Below are 18,165 nucleotides of genomic sequence, written 5' to 3'. Positions count from 1 at the left end.
AATGCCAGACGTATTGTGGCTTTTACAATCTGAGATCTGCCAGAAGTGCTCTTTAACCAATAAATTGCAGTTACACATTAAATAAGAAATTGTGCACAGCAAGCTGTCACAAATAGAAATGAAATAAATGACCAGTCACCTGTTTTCAGGGGTTGGTTGAGGGATAGCCAGAACACTGGGGATTCTCCAACTCTTCTTTGGATAGTACTGTGGGATTTCAAACATCCACCTGAAAGGTCAGGTGCGACTTTGGCTTAAAGTCTCCTCCAAAAGAAGACCCCACTGACAGTATGGCACACCTTCAGTTTTCAATTGACATATCAGCTAACCATACGGGCTGAAGTTTCTGTGGTTGAGCTTATGGCTGATGTTACAGCTTGGGGGGAGGGTGACAAATGAACTGAAATAATAGAACAGCTCTCACCTTGGAATGTTCGGTGCTGTCCACATACTCCCCGTTTACCGCTATCACCCTGTCAGCATCAAAGAGGCCAGCGTACTGAGCATAGCTGCCTGGTTTCACGTGCCTGATGATATGTCCCAGCTTTCCCTTCTCCCCTCGCAAGTAGAAACCGAACACTTCGTTATCTTTCTTATCCAAGACACAGACTCTGGGCTTCAGCAAGATTGGCAATTCTGAAGAAATGAATGTACACTATTAAGCTTCCTGCTTGAGAGTGGTTCGTTGATTCAGATCGGGCAAAATGAACATAACAGAACTGTGCAGACGCTTGAAATCTGAAGCTGTTTGAATTGAAAAGTGAAACTCTTGAGGGACTTTTCGGGGTAGATGCTGAGAACGTGCTTTCACTGACTGAGGAATCTAGAAACAGGTGTCACAATCTCAGAACAAGGAGTTTGCCATTGGCTAGAGATTCATTCTATCACAGATAGACAGGGTGGTTAAGAAGGTGTCTGAAACATTTGCCTTCATTGCTCAGACCCCTGCATGTAGGATTTGGGGCATCATGTTGTGGTCATACAGGGCATTAATGAGGCCACTTTAGGAGTACTGTGTACAGTTCTGGTTGCCCTGCTACTGGAAGGTGATTATTAAATTGGAGATGGTGCAGAAAAGATTTACAGAGGTGTCACAGGGACTGGTTGAGTTATAAAAAGAGGCTGGATAGGCTGGGACTAAGGTTGTCCTTATAGAGTTTACAAAATCATGAGGAGCAAAGTTAAGGTGAATAGTAAGGGTCTTTTTACTACGGTTGGGAACGTCAAAACAAGAGGGTATGTTTTTAAGATGAGAGGAGAAAGATTTAAAATTGACCTGAGGAGTAACTTTTTCTCACGGGGGATTAAATTGCCAAAGGAAGTGGTAGATGAAGTTACAGTTACAATATTTAAATAGCAATTGGGCAGGTACAGAAATAGGAAGGTTTTAGAGGGACATGGGCCAAATTCAGGCTATTGTGACAAGTTTAGTTTCGGAAATTCGGTCGGCATGGACAATTTGGACTGAAGGGTCTGTTTCTGTGCTGTATGACTCTACTGGAAGAACTACCTTCACTCAGATATTATGGAATTCCTCTTTCCTAGATTCTTAGTCAGTCAATTGTAGAGATCACATCTTTCTATTTTTATTTATTTTTGGATTAAGGACCAAAATGGGAAAGGGTCTGCTTTAAACTAAGGAAACTGTGGAAGGAGACAATTGCAGTTTTCAACCATGTGAGCTATATTTGCATGTTGCTAAACTGATGCAGCGGTGGAGAATTTTTGGATTAATTTGGACTGTGACTGCATGTACAGGGCATGTTTTGCCCATTGACAGCCTACTGATTAGCTTTTCAATCAGGCCCAGTTATGTGGGTCAGGAGTCACCAGTATGACAACTCGTTGAGAAACTCCTCGGCAGGTAGACTGCCTGTGGATAAATAATAGTGGTGGTATTCCTGCAGACTCTTCGAAAGACAGCATACACTCTCTCCATGGACATTAGGAAGATTTGGAAGATAGTTCCAGGAAGTGACATTAGGAAGATTTGGAAGATAGTTAACTTTCCTTATTAACCATTGGCTTAGAATTTGCTACCTCAAACCGGTGACTAAGAGACTGAACAATTAGTGTGAGAAATGACCAGTGTCTTCAGCAAAGAACTGGGGAGATTTAGAATAAGAAAGTTTGAAGATCAGAATGACATGCAAGAAGCAAAAGCCTCATTGAATCCTGTGGAGTAGTACTAATGAACTCCACCCATAATGTGTCCATAATGAACTGTTAATCAACGTTTGTCTGCATGTGCATGTAGGGGCTTAAGAGGGAGTAAAGTTTAAATTAAAGTTATAAACTGATCATTCATATTTTTGGGGCCAGAACTGGTTTAATTGTAATAAATAATAGTTTATTAATAAGTATAGAAACCTAGTCAGAGTGTTCTGTTAACCTAAGCTCATCAGACAGGAAAAGTGGGTGTTTTGATTAAATCGTTACCTTTTCTGATGGTTCTGGGGGTAGTGGGACTGGAGTATCAGCATGCTTTCCTAAGTGGATCATGACGAATTATATTCAAGACTGAAGTTGGTAGTGTTTTGGACACTCAGAGAATTAAGGAATATTGAGACACCGTGGGAATTAGGAAGAGCAGGGGAGGTTGACCATGCTCTTACTGAAGGGAGGAGCAGGCTCAAAGAGCCAAACAGCCCACTCCGGCTCCTATTTCTGATGCTCTTATCAAGTGGCTTGAAATCCAAATTTGATGGCTTTCTGTGGTTCCCTCAAATTTACAATGAAAACTGCAAACTATGTGCCCTGGCATTCTTACACAGTTACTCTGCATTAAAGTCAGTTTACAGCACAGAAACAGGTCATTCAGCCTGACAGGTTACCACTGATGTTAATGCTCCAAAACAGCTCTGTCCCAACCGTCTACACTTTATTATATTTCTGCTACTGTCACCACTGATGGCAATAAGCAAGGACAACATGTCATATGGCTTGGATTCACCATGGAAATGTTAAACTTTGATCCGATCCTCCGGAACAGAAATTAAATTTTTTTTTGTGTTTGTTTTCAGATCCAGTCTTGCGGCTTCTGCCTTAGTGATAGATCTTATCTTATCTCCCAGGGCAGTGTTACATTGCTTTGGGGACCATTAAGTGATACACTCCACTATGACAATGATAAAGGTTAATATTTAGCTCACCCCTGCTATTTATGATACCACATAAAAACAATAAAATGCATTACGTTTAATTTACCTGCATCGTCACAAATGACCAAGGCAGGATTATCGATCCCTTCCTTTGGATTAAAAGTAAATTTCCTGGAAAATAATGAGAAGCTTAAAATAAAGTTTACATTGATAAGATTGGACCCCTCGATCTTTTAGAACAGTGGAGTCCACTCGGCCCATCGTCGGTCTGCCTAGATCTGTCCTCTTCCCTGCTCTATTCCCATATATTTGCAAAACTTTCCTTTCATTTATTTGAATTCCTCTTGGAAAGGTACCACTGAGTGTGCTTCCACCTCCAACTTTTAATCAATGTATTTCATATCACAACAATCACTGTGGAGAATAAATCCTTCTCAACTTTCTTCTAGTTCTTTTACTAATTTCCTGAAATCTGCGACCTCAATGTTCTGACACTTGTAGCACTGGAAACAGTTTCTCCTTAATTATGCTATTAAAATCTTTCTTAATTTTGACCCGCTGACTAAGGATGAGCTAAGAAATGATACAGGGATAATGAGCGACTGAGCTGCACCTAGATTAATTCAGGCATTAACACAGGGAAGGCGAAGGCCTAGTAGATTTATCGCTGGACTGTTAATCCAGAGACCCAGACAATATTTTGGGGACCTGGGTTCAAATCCCACCACGGCAGATGATGGAATTTGAATTCACTAAATATCTGGAATTAAGAATCTAATGATGACCAGGAATCCATTGCCGATTGTCAGGAAAAAACCATCTGGTTCACTAACGTCCATTAGGGAAGGAAACTGCATGGTCTGACCTACATATGACTCCAGAACCATGGCAAAGTGGTTGACTCTTAACTATCCTCTGAGCAATTAGGGATGGGCAATAAATGCTGTCTAGCCAGTGACGCCCTCATTCCATGAATGAATAAAGGACAAAAAAATGCTAGGTGAAATAACTCCACAGAGGCTGCGATCACATCACCAAGTCACTCTTTATTTACATGTGCATAGTACTTGACATTAGTCCAGCTCTCAGAATGAGCAGAACTCCTGACTCCCGTATCAGATTAATAGCTCCAGTCAGGGATCTTATATTCTTTGAGGTGCACCTGGCTGACTTCATTGCAACCACTACACCAAAGACAAGCATTGTGGGTTACACGTAACCATCTGATCAATAAAAACTGCCAGAGGCTTCACAGCAGAAAGGCATCATCTTGAAATGCTCCCTATGGTGTTGTGCTAAGAGATGGGGCAGAGAGAGACGAGCGTCAACTACCAACACAGAATCAGGTGAAGTGGGACATATAGACTGAGGGTGGAATGGGACTGATGGATTCATGGTGTAGGAGCCTCTAGGCAACAAGAATCACAACATGTGAATCTTACGTTCAGTTTGTGGGTCCACGACTCGTGTTTTAAACCTAAATAAAAGTACAGACTCTGTGTTCCCAATGCCTAAAGATGGCCACCGAGAGCCTGTGCAAATGGAGATATCCCCCTGGCTACAATCAGCTACAACTATGCATGTATTTCCAGGATGCAGATGCACATGCACAGCTGATGTCATAAAGTTGGTGAAGTCATCTGTTATGCATGTCTACAACGATGAACAGCCATCTCCCCAGCACAAGACAATGTATTGTTGACTGATATTATGTAGGATAGTAAGCAGCATATTTTGGATTTTGCATGCACCTCCCAATCATGTTCCATCCATTTAACCTGCATTGGCATGTGGATTTCCGACTTGTCTCAAGGGTTTGATCAGCAGAGATGTTTGCAACAAGAGTACTGTATTCTAAAGGCCAGTCATTTTGGTAGGTGTACAAACTCTGCAGACAGATGTGAAAGTGTCAAGGTGCCCAGACCTTTTCACAGAGCTCAGGTATACACAGAAAACCAACACAAAGACATCATGCAAAAGGCTGAGCAGTGCCTGTGAATATATGCAGAGCGCCATCTTTGAGACAGGCAGTTGACATATACAGCTGTAGCTCTATGTTCTGTGTATGTACAAGGTGCATTGACAATTAACACAGCCATAAAAATGACTCTGAGGGTACAAAGGCAAAGTTGACAAAGGTAAACTGAGAAACAAGAATAAAAGGTTGGTCAGGAGCGTCGCAGTGGCAAACTTTTAAGGAACTGATTAATGACTTTCAGTAAAGATTTACTCAATGAGATAGAAAGACTCTTTGGAAACAAGGCATCATCTGTGGCTGAACAAAGAAGCTAAGAATCATATTAAATTGAAAAAAAATTGTAAAAGTCTGAAAAGATTACTGGTAGGTTAGAGGATTGGACATCCTATAAGAACCAGCAAAGAATCACAAAAGATTTAAAGAAATGGAAAGCAGTGTATGAGAGAAGGCTTGCTAGTAATATAAAAATAGATAATAAGAGTTTCTACAAGCATTTCAAACAAAAACAGTAACTAACACTCACGTTGATCCTCCAAGGTGTATATTTGGACAATTAATGATGATAAGCCAAGAAATGTTGAGAGTTTTGAACAGGTATTTTGGGCTGAACTTTACCAAAAATTGGCTGGCAATTTCAGAGTATTTCATGGAAGGGATTGGTCTGTGTGCTCTCGTACGTTTTTCATGCATTTCTCTGCTGCTCACCTGATTACAGATGTACCATGTCCCTTTGGCACCATTCCTGTGTCACTATCTTGTGTTTGCCAGTGGTGGGAGTACTCACCACTGCTGAGACCTTGTGGAATTTGTGCCCTGGATTCATATTCAGCTGTGCACCAGGTCAATCTCTGCCAGGCAGGAGTAGTCCTTTTGTAGTGGGAGGGAAATGAAAAATATAAAGATTCTGAGGGTACACGAGTGGCATGGGTGACACTTGATTGGAAACAGAAGCTCACATTTTAAATGTACTGCCACTTTACATCATCACTTGTCTGAATAACTGTGATAGTAACAGCAGCTACAACGACGAAGCTACACAGCATTCCTATCCTTCATGTCATGTTTGAATCTCTTCGAAAGGAGGGCTGTTGCTTTCTCCCTAACACCGGTGGAGTATGATATCTTGTCATCGTTCAGGACTGACCATGGTCCACCCTTCTCATTGACTTGGAAGAACCAACAAGCAATCAAATCCCTGAGTGTTCTCTGTGCAGCTCCTGACTGACATCCCACTCATCCCCTGTCTGATTTAATGGACCTGCAGCATTGACCATGGCCCGCCCTCCTGGACTGTGATGATATATAACCTGCTGACCATGACTGGGTAAGCACCCGACTGACCACATCCAAGTTCCTGGAATGATACTGGACAATGCTGTTGACCAACTGTGTGGTACCCCCTGACTTAACTGAGGACTAGTCCCTTTAGACTTTCAGACACAGCCATTGGGCTGAAGCACCTGCAGTGTGTTCACCGCATTAGCTGCAGACACGTGCTGTAGGTGGGACATTGCTGGAGCACAGCCTCAAACAGTAACTTTCCTCATTATCCACCAGGGGAGGTTAGAGGGGAAGTAAGGAGCCCTGAGGTGTAGCCTGCTGCGATCCGGGAGAATTGGTACAAGGTGCTTGGCAGTAGCATGTCACTGCAAGGTGTCAGTACGCTCTGCACTGCAATGGAGGCCTGTCTTTCAAATGAAGCCGAGATGTGCTGTGCTGGTGTAGTGAGGCTGGTGTATGGTCAATGCCTGCATCTGTGGATGGAGGTGGGGAGGAGTGCAGTTCCAAGTGGCCCTGACCCTCAGAGAGTGTTCAGAGGCACTAGGCACTGCAGGCCAGTAAGAGGCCTGGAGGAGCAGGCAGCAGGCTGAAGCTGCCAGCTACCCACATGAATGTTTATGTTGGGAATTGTCATCATCTATTTCTTATCCTCCACATGGGAGAATGGAAAATTGCATCTAAATGAGGTGAAAATAGGTAATAACGAAATGTAAATACTCGAGAATAACTGTCTCACTGCTCACTACTGAGATTCTCGATTCTCATCACACCATCTGGGTGCAAAATCAGAGCTTTTTTCTCGATATCGCGAATCTGATTTTTCTGATCTCGCTGTATTTTCCTGATTGACGCGCTTTTGCCCACATTGTTCAAGAGTTGACACAATCCAACCCTTTGTGTTCATCTTTGTGGTGGAAAACTTTGAAAATTTCCAAAAGGTAGTTGAAGACATGGCAGGAAGGGATATACCGAAATGCTTGATGTGCTGCATGGCCTATTCCTACATTACTACAAGCATAAAACAATCGCTGTTTCCAGGGAAAAAGGGTGATTGGAAAACTACTGGACCTCAAGTCTTCAGGATCCTATCCCAAACATTTTGTCCTATTATTCTTTCCACTGTCAACAACACCCTTCCCTTACCCTACCCACAGAACACCCACCCTCCCCTTCCCCTACCCATAGCATACCCCCCCACCCCCCTGTCCCCACCACCATCACCACCATCACCCAACTCCTTTCATTTGTGCGAAACCAAGTATATTTCTACATTTTCACAGTTTGGCTGTAAGTTTTAACTATCAATTCCAATTTCCACAAGGCTACAGCATGAGCCTCATGCTGCCATCACATTCACTGGCTCCATTTGATTTGGATCAAGACCAAGGTGGATCTTCACTCTGGATCTGATTCATCCCAAAGATTAAAATCAATTCCATTACCTTGCAGCTTCTGCTTCATCTCCAACGGAACCTCACTATCATGTTTAATGACAGATTTGTATTTTCCTATGCAGTTGGCCAAGAGGATGATGTGATTACACAGTCAATTTACAGCCAACCAAGTAAGCAACTAATGATATTCAATTAGATTTCGGCTCAGATTCAGTTGTGTTGCTAACAGGATGGGAGATAATGACAGAGCATGTCATCATATCCACAGTGAACAGATGGAAGTGTTATAGTTCAATCAGCGCTCAGAATCCAACCCAAACCCATTTCTAATGAGAAGGCAATGGAGATCAGGTTTACTTGCTAAGCAAGCCAACAACAACTTGCAGATATATATATCACCTTTAACATGCTGAATGTCCCAAGGTGCTTCACAAGGGTGTCATTGAATAAATAAAAGCAAAATATGGAAGACCCTGGAAATCCGAAATAAATACAGAAAATGCTGGAGGAAATGAGCAGGGAACCTGTGATCAATGAGGTTCCACAGGAATCAGTGCTGAGACAGCAGCTGTTTACAACATATATTAATGATTTGGAGGAAGGAAGTGAAGGTGCAGTAACTGAAGTTGAAACAACAGAAAAATAGGTGGAAAGGCAAGTTGCAAGAATGATACAAGCAGTTTATGGAGAGATATTGACAGATTAAGTAATTGAGCAAAATTGAACTCAAATGGAGTATAATATGGGAAAATGTGAAGTTCATTTTGGAATGAAGAACAAAAGAACAGTATTATTTAATGGAGAAAAACTACAGAAAACTGCAACACTGAGACTTGGGGATCCTTATGCACGAAACACAGAAAGCTAGCACATAGACGCAGCAGGTATTCAGGAAGGCTGATGGAGTGTTGGCCTTTATTTCAAAAGGGTTGGAGTATAAAAGTTGGGAAGTCTTACTGCAACTGTACAAGGTGTTGGCGAGAGACTACCCAGAGTACTGTGGACAGTTTTGGTTGCCTTATTTAAGGAAAGTGATCATTCCATTGGAGGTAGTTTAGAGAAGGTTTACTTGTGAGATCCCTGGTATGGAGGGATTGTCTAATGATCAAAGACTAAACACATTGGGACTCTGCGCACTAGAGTTAAGAAGAATGGGAGGTGATCTCCTTGAAACATATAGGATTCTTAAGGGTCTTAATCAGGGTAAATGTTTGCCCTCAGTGGAGAGTCTAGAATCAGGGGGCATAGTCTCAGAATAAAGTGGGGGGCAATTTAAGACTAAGCTGATGAGAAATTTCTTCTCTCAGAGGCTTGTGAGACCTTGCCACAGGGAGCTCCAGGGGTAGGGTGCTTGAGTACTTTTAAGACTGAGAGAGATACATTCTTGATCAGTGGGAGAGTTAAGGATTACAGGGAAAGTGCAGGAAAGTGAACATGAGGAGTGTCACGTCAGCCATGATCCTATGATTGGTTAAGCAGGCACAAGGGGCTGAATGGCCTGCTCCTGTTCCTATTCCTTATAGTCCTATGGTCTGGCAGTAACTGTGGAGAGAGAAACAGAGTTAACACTTCGAGTCTGATTTGAGATTTTTTCAGAGACCTGAAGATTCAGTCTGGACGCAAAACATTATCGGTTTCTCTTTCCACAGTTTCTGCCAGACGTGCTGCATTTTTCCAGCATTCTCTGCGTTTGTTATCAAATAGTGCTTGACAATGAGCCACACAAAGAGATATTAAGACAGATGACCAAAACCTTAGTCTAAGAATTAGGTTTCAAGATGCATGTTAAGCAAAGAGTGAAAATTAGGGAGGTGCAGAGGTTTAGAAAGGGAATTCAAGAGCTTAGGGCAAGGAAGCTGAGTGCATAGCCACAATTTCAGTGTGATAAAAATTGGAAATGTACAAAATTTTGGAATGGCAACAGACACAGAAGACGATATGGCTGGAGAAATTTTAGAAGGAGGAAATGATGAGGGCGGAGGGGATTTAAAATGAGGATAAATATTTTAAAATCAAGCTATTGCTGAATTGGGACAAAATTTAGGTTAGTGAGCACAGTGGATGAAAGGTTAATGGGAGCTAATGTGAGTTATGACTTGGGCAGAAGATTTTTGGATGAACTCGAGATAAGGGAGGGTGAAAGACGAGAGGTTAGCCAGGAGTACATAGCTGGCATACCTGTGTGCATAGGTAATGAAGGCAGCCAGAAGCAGAAGAGTTGTTCTTTGGTCTTTCAAACATTCGAATCTTGAAGGTGCAGCCCCTTGTGGCCTAGTCATTGAACAGACCTGAGTCTGGGTTCTGAATGCTGACTGTTGATTTGATGTTGGAGAGCCAACACTGCCTATCCAATCCTGTTTGACACATCATTACATTGAAAATCAGTACGGATATATCCCCAACAACGAAAATCTCACAAAGAGACTTGGCGTGATTGAGTAGAGGTAGGAGTTTGTGAACGAGGACGAGCAAGGTCAATGGTCCTTTCTGATAACATAAAATCAGATATAAGGGCAGGAAGAGTGTACTTATCCCTTTGAGCCTCTTTCCCCATTCATAACATCATGACCGATCCACTGCTTGAATTCCTCCCTTCCATCATATCCCTTCATTCCCTTAGTGTCCACGTATATATTGATATCAATCTTGACCCAGTCAGTGACTGAGTAGTCTTGACTTTCTGGATTGGAGAATCCCAGTGATCCATAGCCCTCCTCACCTGAAGGTGTGACCCTTTAGTCTTAGACTTTCTGAATATGCGAAACAGCATCCCCTCTGTCAAATACCACACCACACTACCTTACCAGGGTAGTAGAAACCCTCAACTCATTGAAAGGTGTCTAGATCTGTAGCTCAAGAGCTGTAACCTGCAAGGCTGGGGACCAAATAATGGAAAATAAGATCTGTCTGGATGGCTCCTGTTTCACAGCCCAGACATGATGGGCCAAACGGCCTCCTCTGTGCATTAAACTTCCCATGATTCTGTGAATTTTTAGTGAGATCACCTGTTTTCTTCTAAACTTCCAAGAGAATGACAAATGTACAAGAGATGGCTGACTTCAGGATACCACACTGAGAGGCAGTCACTGACTCGAGACTTGGTGCCACAAAGCTCTGAGTGGGCATTCTCATGAATAAGAAACAAATACTTACGGAGACAATGCCTTTGTATCCTCAATACCTGCAAATAGAAGGCAAAGAAATTAAGCAAGCTCTGAAGCACCTTACCTGCAAATGTCACTCCTTTAGCATGCATTTTTGTGACAGAACAGGATTGATGGGCTGAATGGTCTTTTCCTGTTCCTATAATGCTACAGCACCCCCTCAGTGAACACAAATTCTCTGTTGAGGTAATAGAAGTTACCAGAAGCTGAAGTTAATAGAAGTTGCTCCTTTGTCGGACACTGTTAATCTCTTCCAACACCCTGGGACGTGTCTCCCAGTTCCTCAGCTCTGGGAGCAATTTTAATTCTCCTCCTCAGGGAGAAACTATAAGAGTCAGTGGTTATAATCGTTCAAGTCATTGATACCCCTCAAAACTTCCCGGAATTGACAGACTTTTGACTGTCACCTGCACAGACAGCAAGGCTAAAGCTGACCTGATTAGTTTTAACCAGATACATGCTTTGGTCCAGATAATGTCAAAAACCGACAATGACAAAGTTTATTTCTGTAGTACTTTTTATTCAGTTACATGTTGCAAATGTTTTTCAGGAGAAGCTGATAGGGACATTAGGTTGGTGACCAAAAGCTCAGTCAATCAAATTATTTTTACAAAGTGTCTTAAAGGATGAGTGAAGGGCAGACAGGTTGAGGGATGGAATTCCAGAGCTTAGGGCCCATACAGCTGACAGCATGGTCACTGATGGTGGAGCAACATACAAAATGGTAAACAGGCCCGAGCTGAAGGAAATTTGGTGAGAAAGTTGGTTCAGGGGTGGATGTAAGGTCTGTTGGGTTGGATCACAAACTCTTGTGAAAATTCTGCAATTTCTCTGGGCACTGCTGGGCCTGCCCCACCTCTAACTGCTTGGCTGAGATTCACCGACATGAATAAATGTCAAATGAATTGTGTTCCTGACCTGGTACAAAGTACAAAAGGTGCTCAGTCCTTAAAAAACAAACCGGATGTTCATACTGCACTGCTAGAATTTACATTTACTGAAACAAGGACACATAGTGCGAGTGTGCGAGGATATTGTGTATTACAATATTGACTGTAAATCAAATAAAATGCCCTTGGATTTAAAGCAAGGCCGGGGTGGGGGGGGTGGGGGCGCGCGGGCAGGCTTGATTTGCACAGTGCTCCTTGAATAATGTTAAGGGTCACTCGACCCAAAATGTCAACTCTGATTTCTCTCCACAAATGCTGCCAGGCTTGCTGAGATTTTCCAGCAATTCCTGATTCTATTTCTGACTTACAGCAGCTCTTCCAGTCAATTTCAATCACTCAGTTACGAGGCTGATATTGAAATGTTGGGTCCTGTGTAAGGAAGAGGTCAGATTTGATCTCTTGACACAGAGAACATATTTATGTGATAGGCTGAAAATGAAGGAGGGCCTGGCATTTTATAGCACCTTTCACATTCTGACATCATCCCACAGAGCCTCTTAGCCAACTTCTAAAGTATTGATGGAAAGCTATTGGTCATCAGGGAGAACACCTCTGTTTTTCTTAGAAGTAATTTTGTGGAATTAAGATGCCATGAAGAGATACTAAATCAGTTAGGACTCTATTCACTGGACTTTAGAAGGATGAGAGGGAAATTTCATAGAAACCTGGAAAATCCTAACAGGACCAGACAGGGTCAATGCAGGAAGGATATTCCTGATGACCAAGTCCAGAGCAAGAAGTCACGGTTTAATGATATATGCCATTTCAAACTGGGACAAGGAGAAGTGTTTTCACCCAGAGTGTAGCCTGTAGAATTCTCTGCCATAGAAAGTAGTTGAGGCCAAAACAGACTTGAGTGTTGTCACGATAGTCCTGAGGGCTAAGGGAATACATGAGAGTCAGTTTAACATCTCATGTGAAAGGCACCACCTCTGAAAATGTAGAACTCCCATAGTGCCACTTAGCATTTGCCTCAATTTTGAGCTCAAGTGCCTTGGGTGGGACTAGAACAAACAACGTTTAGACTCAGAAGCTAACATCCTGTATTTGTCCCTGTTCCAGAGGATTGAGCATCTGTCTGTCACCCATCAGGCAGCTCAGACACTCATTTCACTGGCTGCCTGAAAGATAGGGAGTATCTCCGGCCACGAAAATGCATCTCAAGCCCTTTGTCAAGTGAATGGCAGTCTCTATAGGCAGCAGAGCTGAGACAGTTTGTACCGTGTCACTCCTGGGTTATTTTGTAATCAACAGACCCTCTGTACGGTCATCCCAGCCACAAAATGAAGGGAAAGCCATCAATCGACTTATCAACACTATCCCTGTGAACAAGGCACAATGACAGAAGGGCACATACCAATCTAAAACTAAACACAGAGATAGAGAAACACATGGTAAAGGAAAGAAGGACGAAACAAGGCAAGGACCCCACAAACTATCACCACTTATTGGAACAAAATGTTAAGGTTGTTTGCATTTGACTTGGCAAGTTTCTCTCCACTCCTCCTTCACTGAAGGGGTTGTGTGTTAATTGTGGCAAAAGTGCACAGAAAAGGACCAAGGTCCAAATAGTTCTCTCTGCAATAATAGAGGAGCTGTTGACTAAACACAGCGACAAACCTCTTTCAATGAGTGCATAAGGGATTCAGACATGACATGAGGAAAACCTCCCAGTGATGGAGTTTTGGCTCATAGATTAAAAATAATTCAATGGTCCCTCTCAAAAATATTACATTCATGACTTGTCACGTGTTATGTTACGTGCATTCTGGATCCTAAGGTATTATTTTCCCAAATCAAATCGCTCTGATCTGGAGATGAATGAGCCACTACTAAAAGCTCCCACTATTTCCCTGGGTATCCCCTCTGTAGATTGATCTCTCACTCCCTGGAATATCAAGATGGATTTTACCACGCCTATGAAGATGGGCTGGGAAGTGGGAGAGTAGCTCAATGTTTTCCTGTGGTCATGATGTTTTAGCAGCAGTGGGAAACTCAGAGCTTGAGAGCCCATTAATAGGCCAGCTCAGACAATGGCTGACATTTTACTGGTGCTGAGAGGGACGTCTGCAATGTGAGGAGATGGCCAGATAACACTAACAGCCACTTAGCGGGTTCTGGGGTGGAAAGGGTGGCCCTCCTTTACGGTTTCCATGACGCAGCAAGGATCTGCCCTACCAGCTCCATGGTAACACACAGCACTGGCTGCACTCAAGACTCAAGAGCACCAATGGTGGAAAGACAGCTGTGTTGACGCTGCCCAGATTGCCTGGTTCATGTATGGTTAAAGAGAAAACTTTACCAAATGTGCCACAATAAGAACATAAGATGGCAAAGCATAAGTAAGCTGTTCAAACAGTTGAGTTTGCTTCATGAGTTCATGGCTGATCTTATAATCTGCAAGTCCAGTTTCCTGCCTTTTCCCTATAACCTTGATTCACTTGCTAACTAAAAATCTGTTTATCTCAGCCTTGATTATACTTAATGACTTAGCCACGACAGCCCTCTGTAGTAAAGAGTTTCACACGTTCACTGTCTTTTGAGGATTGCAGATGCCAGTTCCTTCTACCTACAGGCTCAGCAGTGACCACCTCTAAAGAGGGTGCTGCTGTGTCCTCCCACAGGGTTGACAGTACTGACGGCCATTCAGAAAAGGCTAGAGATCCCTGAGGCAATCTCTTAATTGGGAAGATGGTGATGCAGGAATTTATTCTTTTATCCATTCAGGAGAAATGGATGTTGCTGGCTGGGTCAGCAGTCACAAGTTGCCCTTGGGAAGGTGGTAGTGAGCTGTCTTCTTGAGCTGCTGCAGTCCATGTGCTATAGATACACCCACAATGCTGTTAGGGAGTGAATTCTAGGATTTTGACCCAGTGACAGTGAAGGAAGAGAAATATATTTCCAAGTCAGGATGGTGAGTGACTTGGAGAGGAACTTGGAGGGGGTGGTGTTCCCATACGTCTGATGCCATTGTCCTTTTAGATGGAAGTGGTCATGGGTTTGGAAGGTGCTGCCTGAGGGGTCTTGGTGAATTTCTGCAGTGCATCTTGTAGATTGAACACATAGCCATTACTGAGCATCAGTGGTGGAGGGAGTGGATGTTTGTAGATGTGATGACAATCAAGTGGGCTCCTTTGTCCTGGATGGTGTCAAACTTCTTGAGTGATGTTGGAGTTACACTCATCAGGAATATTCCGTCACACTCCTAACTTGCAGCATGTAGATGGTGGACAGGTTTTGGGGAGTCAGGAGGTAAGTTATTCGCCATAGAATCTCTGATCTGCTGTTATAGACACTGTATTTATATGGCAAGTACAGTTGTATTTCTAGTCAATGGTAACCCCTAGGAATTTGTGGAGGAGGGTAAGTTTTGAGAAAGGGGAATCGTGCTCTGTGATGGTGATGCCATTAAAAGTCAAGAAGTGATGGTTACACTGTCTCTTGAAGATGGTCATTGCCCTAGTATTTGTGTGGCATGAATGTTACTTGCCACTTTGTCGATCTAAATTTGGACATTGCCCAAAAAGGACAAATGAAATAGGAGTAGACCGTTCAGCCTTCATGAAGCTGCTCTACGCTTCAACTAGGTCATGATTAATCTGTTTTAACACCATTGTCCCACAAATAAATGGCTGCTTCAGAGCTCCACTATTGCCAGGATAAGGTCAGCTCCTGATTTAGCTCCTCTACTGGGAAGATTCAGTTCAACATTCCCACAGATTAGTTTTGAATTTACACCTTTTCTTGCACACACCATGATCTCTGGGTCTAGGGACAAGCCAGATGGCCATAGTCTAAACTCCCTGGATCCTTCAGATTCTGCCCAATAGCAATAGTACCACCACATAGAATTCACCACACAGGAGCAGGCCATTCACCTTAACTGATCCATGATGAAGATAGCAAAATACTGCAGGTGCTGGAGATCTAAAATAAAAACTGTAAGAGCTGGGTTAACTCAGCAGGTCTGTGGACAGAGAAACAGAGTTAATATCTGCATCCAAAATGATTCCAATACAGTCTGAAGAGTCATATTGGACTTTCAATTTGAATTTTTCTCTTCACAGACCTGCTAAGATTCCCCTGCACTTTCTGGTCCAAGATGGTATATACACTTCACATGAATCTCCTCCTAACCTACTTCATATCACCCTATCAGCACATCCTGCTTTTCCTGCACTCCTGACTTCCTTATTTTGCTTTGCCTTAAATGCATCTATCATCCAGTTATTGTGGCAGCAAGTTCCGCATTCTCTTTACTCTCTTTGTAAAGAGCTCGCTCCTAAATTTCCAATTAAATTTATTTATGGCTATCCCCCCTCCCCCACTGCTCAACGTTTCTTGATAGTTATAAACTTCCAGTTTTGCTAAACGTCTTAGGATATTCCACTATCTCATAGGTACTGTATAAATGCACATTGTTAAAATATTTTCGTGTCTTTTGTTGATTTCGGAATGCTTGTCAGCGTTTATCAGAAAATTCCCCTCCATGAATACTCAGAAGATGAAAGCCTGCTGCACTGTGGAGAAAACCTGTTGTTACAAATACAAAGTTCAAAATTTTTAAATTTTGTTTAACTTAAGGTAAAACAGAGGAGTGAAGGGGTCATGTGATCTGTTCTGAATTCTGGCTGACAACAAGCTTGAAAGTAAAAGGTAGAATGCTTGGTTGATAAAGGTAAAAGTGGAGGATAGGTTTCTTACTGGGAAGAAGGCATGCAATACCAATGAACAAGGCAGTGGTGTGGACAGTTGACAATGCTTTCAAGCACCAAGTTTCAGGGGGAGGTGGTAAGCAACTTAGGCTTTATAAAGGGCCATATTTTAAAAGGTTGATTTAATTCTATGACAAAACAGCATTTGCAATCTAGAAAACGGGGGATTTAGAATGTTCTTGGCCAAATTTTTTCCTGGATACAAGACTCATATGGTTCGGACTGCCAGAGCAATTGGCTCTGAGAGAGGACAATACCACAGGAAGCCATTGTAATAGCAGTTGCAGAATTTTCTTAAGATATGACTGAACCGCAGACACATCAATTAGTGAGAATTTTGGAGAAAGATAGAGCAGCTGGTGCTGTGCCTTAAGCAGACAAAATGCTGGTCCCATTGGTTCCAGTGTGAATCACTGGTGGGAGTTCACACTCAGATTGAAGAGATCAAGTTGGTGAGGATTTAAATAAAATTGGAAAATATTCCTATCTTGGCTGGAAAGAGGCATTCCCAATCCATCCTTCAACATGAAAGTTAGTTTGCTGATTCAAAGTCACCAAGCTGAAATGGGAAAAATAAAGCAAACCATCAGGAGCTGAGGATAGCTTGGAACTGGTTCCTGAAGAATAAAGTGTCCAAATAAACAGGAAAAGAATCTATAACTGCAAGGGGAAATTTTTTGTTATTATGAGTTAAATGGGGGTTATTTTCTGTAGTTTAGACCATAATTCACTTGCTGAATAGTGCTTAGACAATTTTTAAAAGTTTATTTATGACAGTGAATGTCTTAAACCTTGTAAATTTGTTTTGTGATTTTTCCGGTCAGTCTCTGAAGATATCTTTCTAAAAGTTATCAATGTCTATGGGATCATTTCAATGTTGAGCCCTGGGTGTGACAAATTGGAAATGCAATGGTGTGTGGTTTCTGATTTTGCACGTGGACAATGTGGTTTTATCCTGATGGACTTGGGCAATGAATTATTAGAACAAATAGTGTCAATTCCCATTTATTTGTCGCGACACCTCTCGGGGAAAGAATAGGGGAAGCGTTAAGTGCTTGTGCCAGGTCATTTTATTTGGGGATAAAATGTGGCACAAGATGCCTTCCTGACCTCCTTAGGGAAGTACATTCTCCCTGCCTGACAACTGTTGCCTTGTCTGAAGGATGCCTAAATAGAATTTTTGAGTCCATTCTCCTTGTCATGTGTTTGTTCACTTCCCTTCATTGTGTAATAGTTAAAACTTTGTTGACAGCAGTGCAAAAACTACCAGCAGGATAATTTCCACAGTTTTTAGGTTCTTATTCTACACTTGCAGGGAAATCTAGAGTGAGAAGAGGCCATTCAGCTCACTGTATCAGGAGATCAAACTGACTATTTCATCTGACATTCCCATCACTATCTGTCCACTGTAAGAGGACTTGAAATTACTTCTCCCAAAAACTGAAAACAAGTCCCAAAGCCTCCAATGGTGTTGCTAGGCTCTCTACCAGCATTGTTAATCTCTGCAGTAATGCTGTTAATCTCTCCGTTTGAACTGTTAACCTTTCCACCAATACTGCTGATCTCTGTACCAATGCAGTCA

General features: G+C 42.4%; 1 protein-coding gene across 5 annotated transcripts in view; it reads right to left on the bottom strand.

The window, feature by feature from the left end:
* The window catches only part of LOC125466832 (Na(+)/H(+) exchange regulatory cofactor NHE-RF3-like), a 43,923-nt gene that overhangs the window by 23,123 nt on the left and 2,635 nt on the right, over nucleotides 1-18,165 (bottom strand). For 2 of the 5 annotated variants that reach the window (XM_048561911.2, XM_048561914.2), the window contains exons 2-5: nucleotides 10,908-10,935; nucleotides 5,785-5,946; nucleotides 3,208-3,272; nucleotides 425-636 (exon numbers count right to left, since the gene is read on the bottom strand). In XM_048561911.2, the coding sequence (XP_048417868.1) occupies nucleotides 425-636; nucleotides 3,208-3,272; nucleotides 5,785-5,946; nucleotides 10,908-10,935 (467 nt within the window). The remainder of the gene's footprint in view (nucleotides 1-424; nucleotides 637-3,207; nucleotides 3,273-5,784; nucleotides 5,947-10,907; nucleotides 10,936-18,165) is intronic. The other 3 variants (XM_048561912.2, XM_048561915.2, XM_048561916.2) reach the window with 3 other exon arrangements.

The sequence above is a fragment of the Stegostoma tigrinum genome, chromosome 32 (genome assembly GCF_030684315.1).
Source record: "Stegostoma tigrinum isolate sSteTig4 chromosome 32, sSteTig4.hap1, whole genome shotgun sequence".
NCBI lineage: Eukaryota > Metazoa > Chordata > Chondrichthyes > Orectolobiformes > Stegostomatidae > Stegostoma > Stegostoma tigrinum.
The sequence above is the reverse complement of the archived record's forward strand: the minus strand, read 5'-3'. Positions and strand labels throughout refer to the sequence as shown.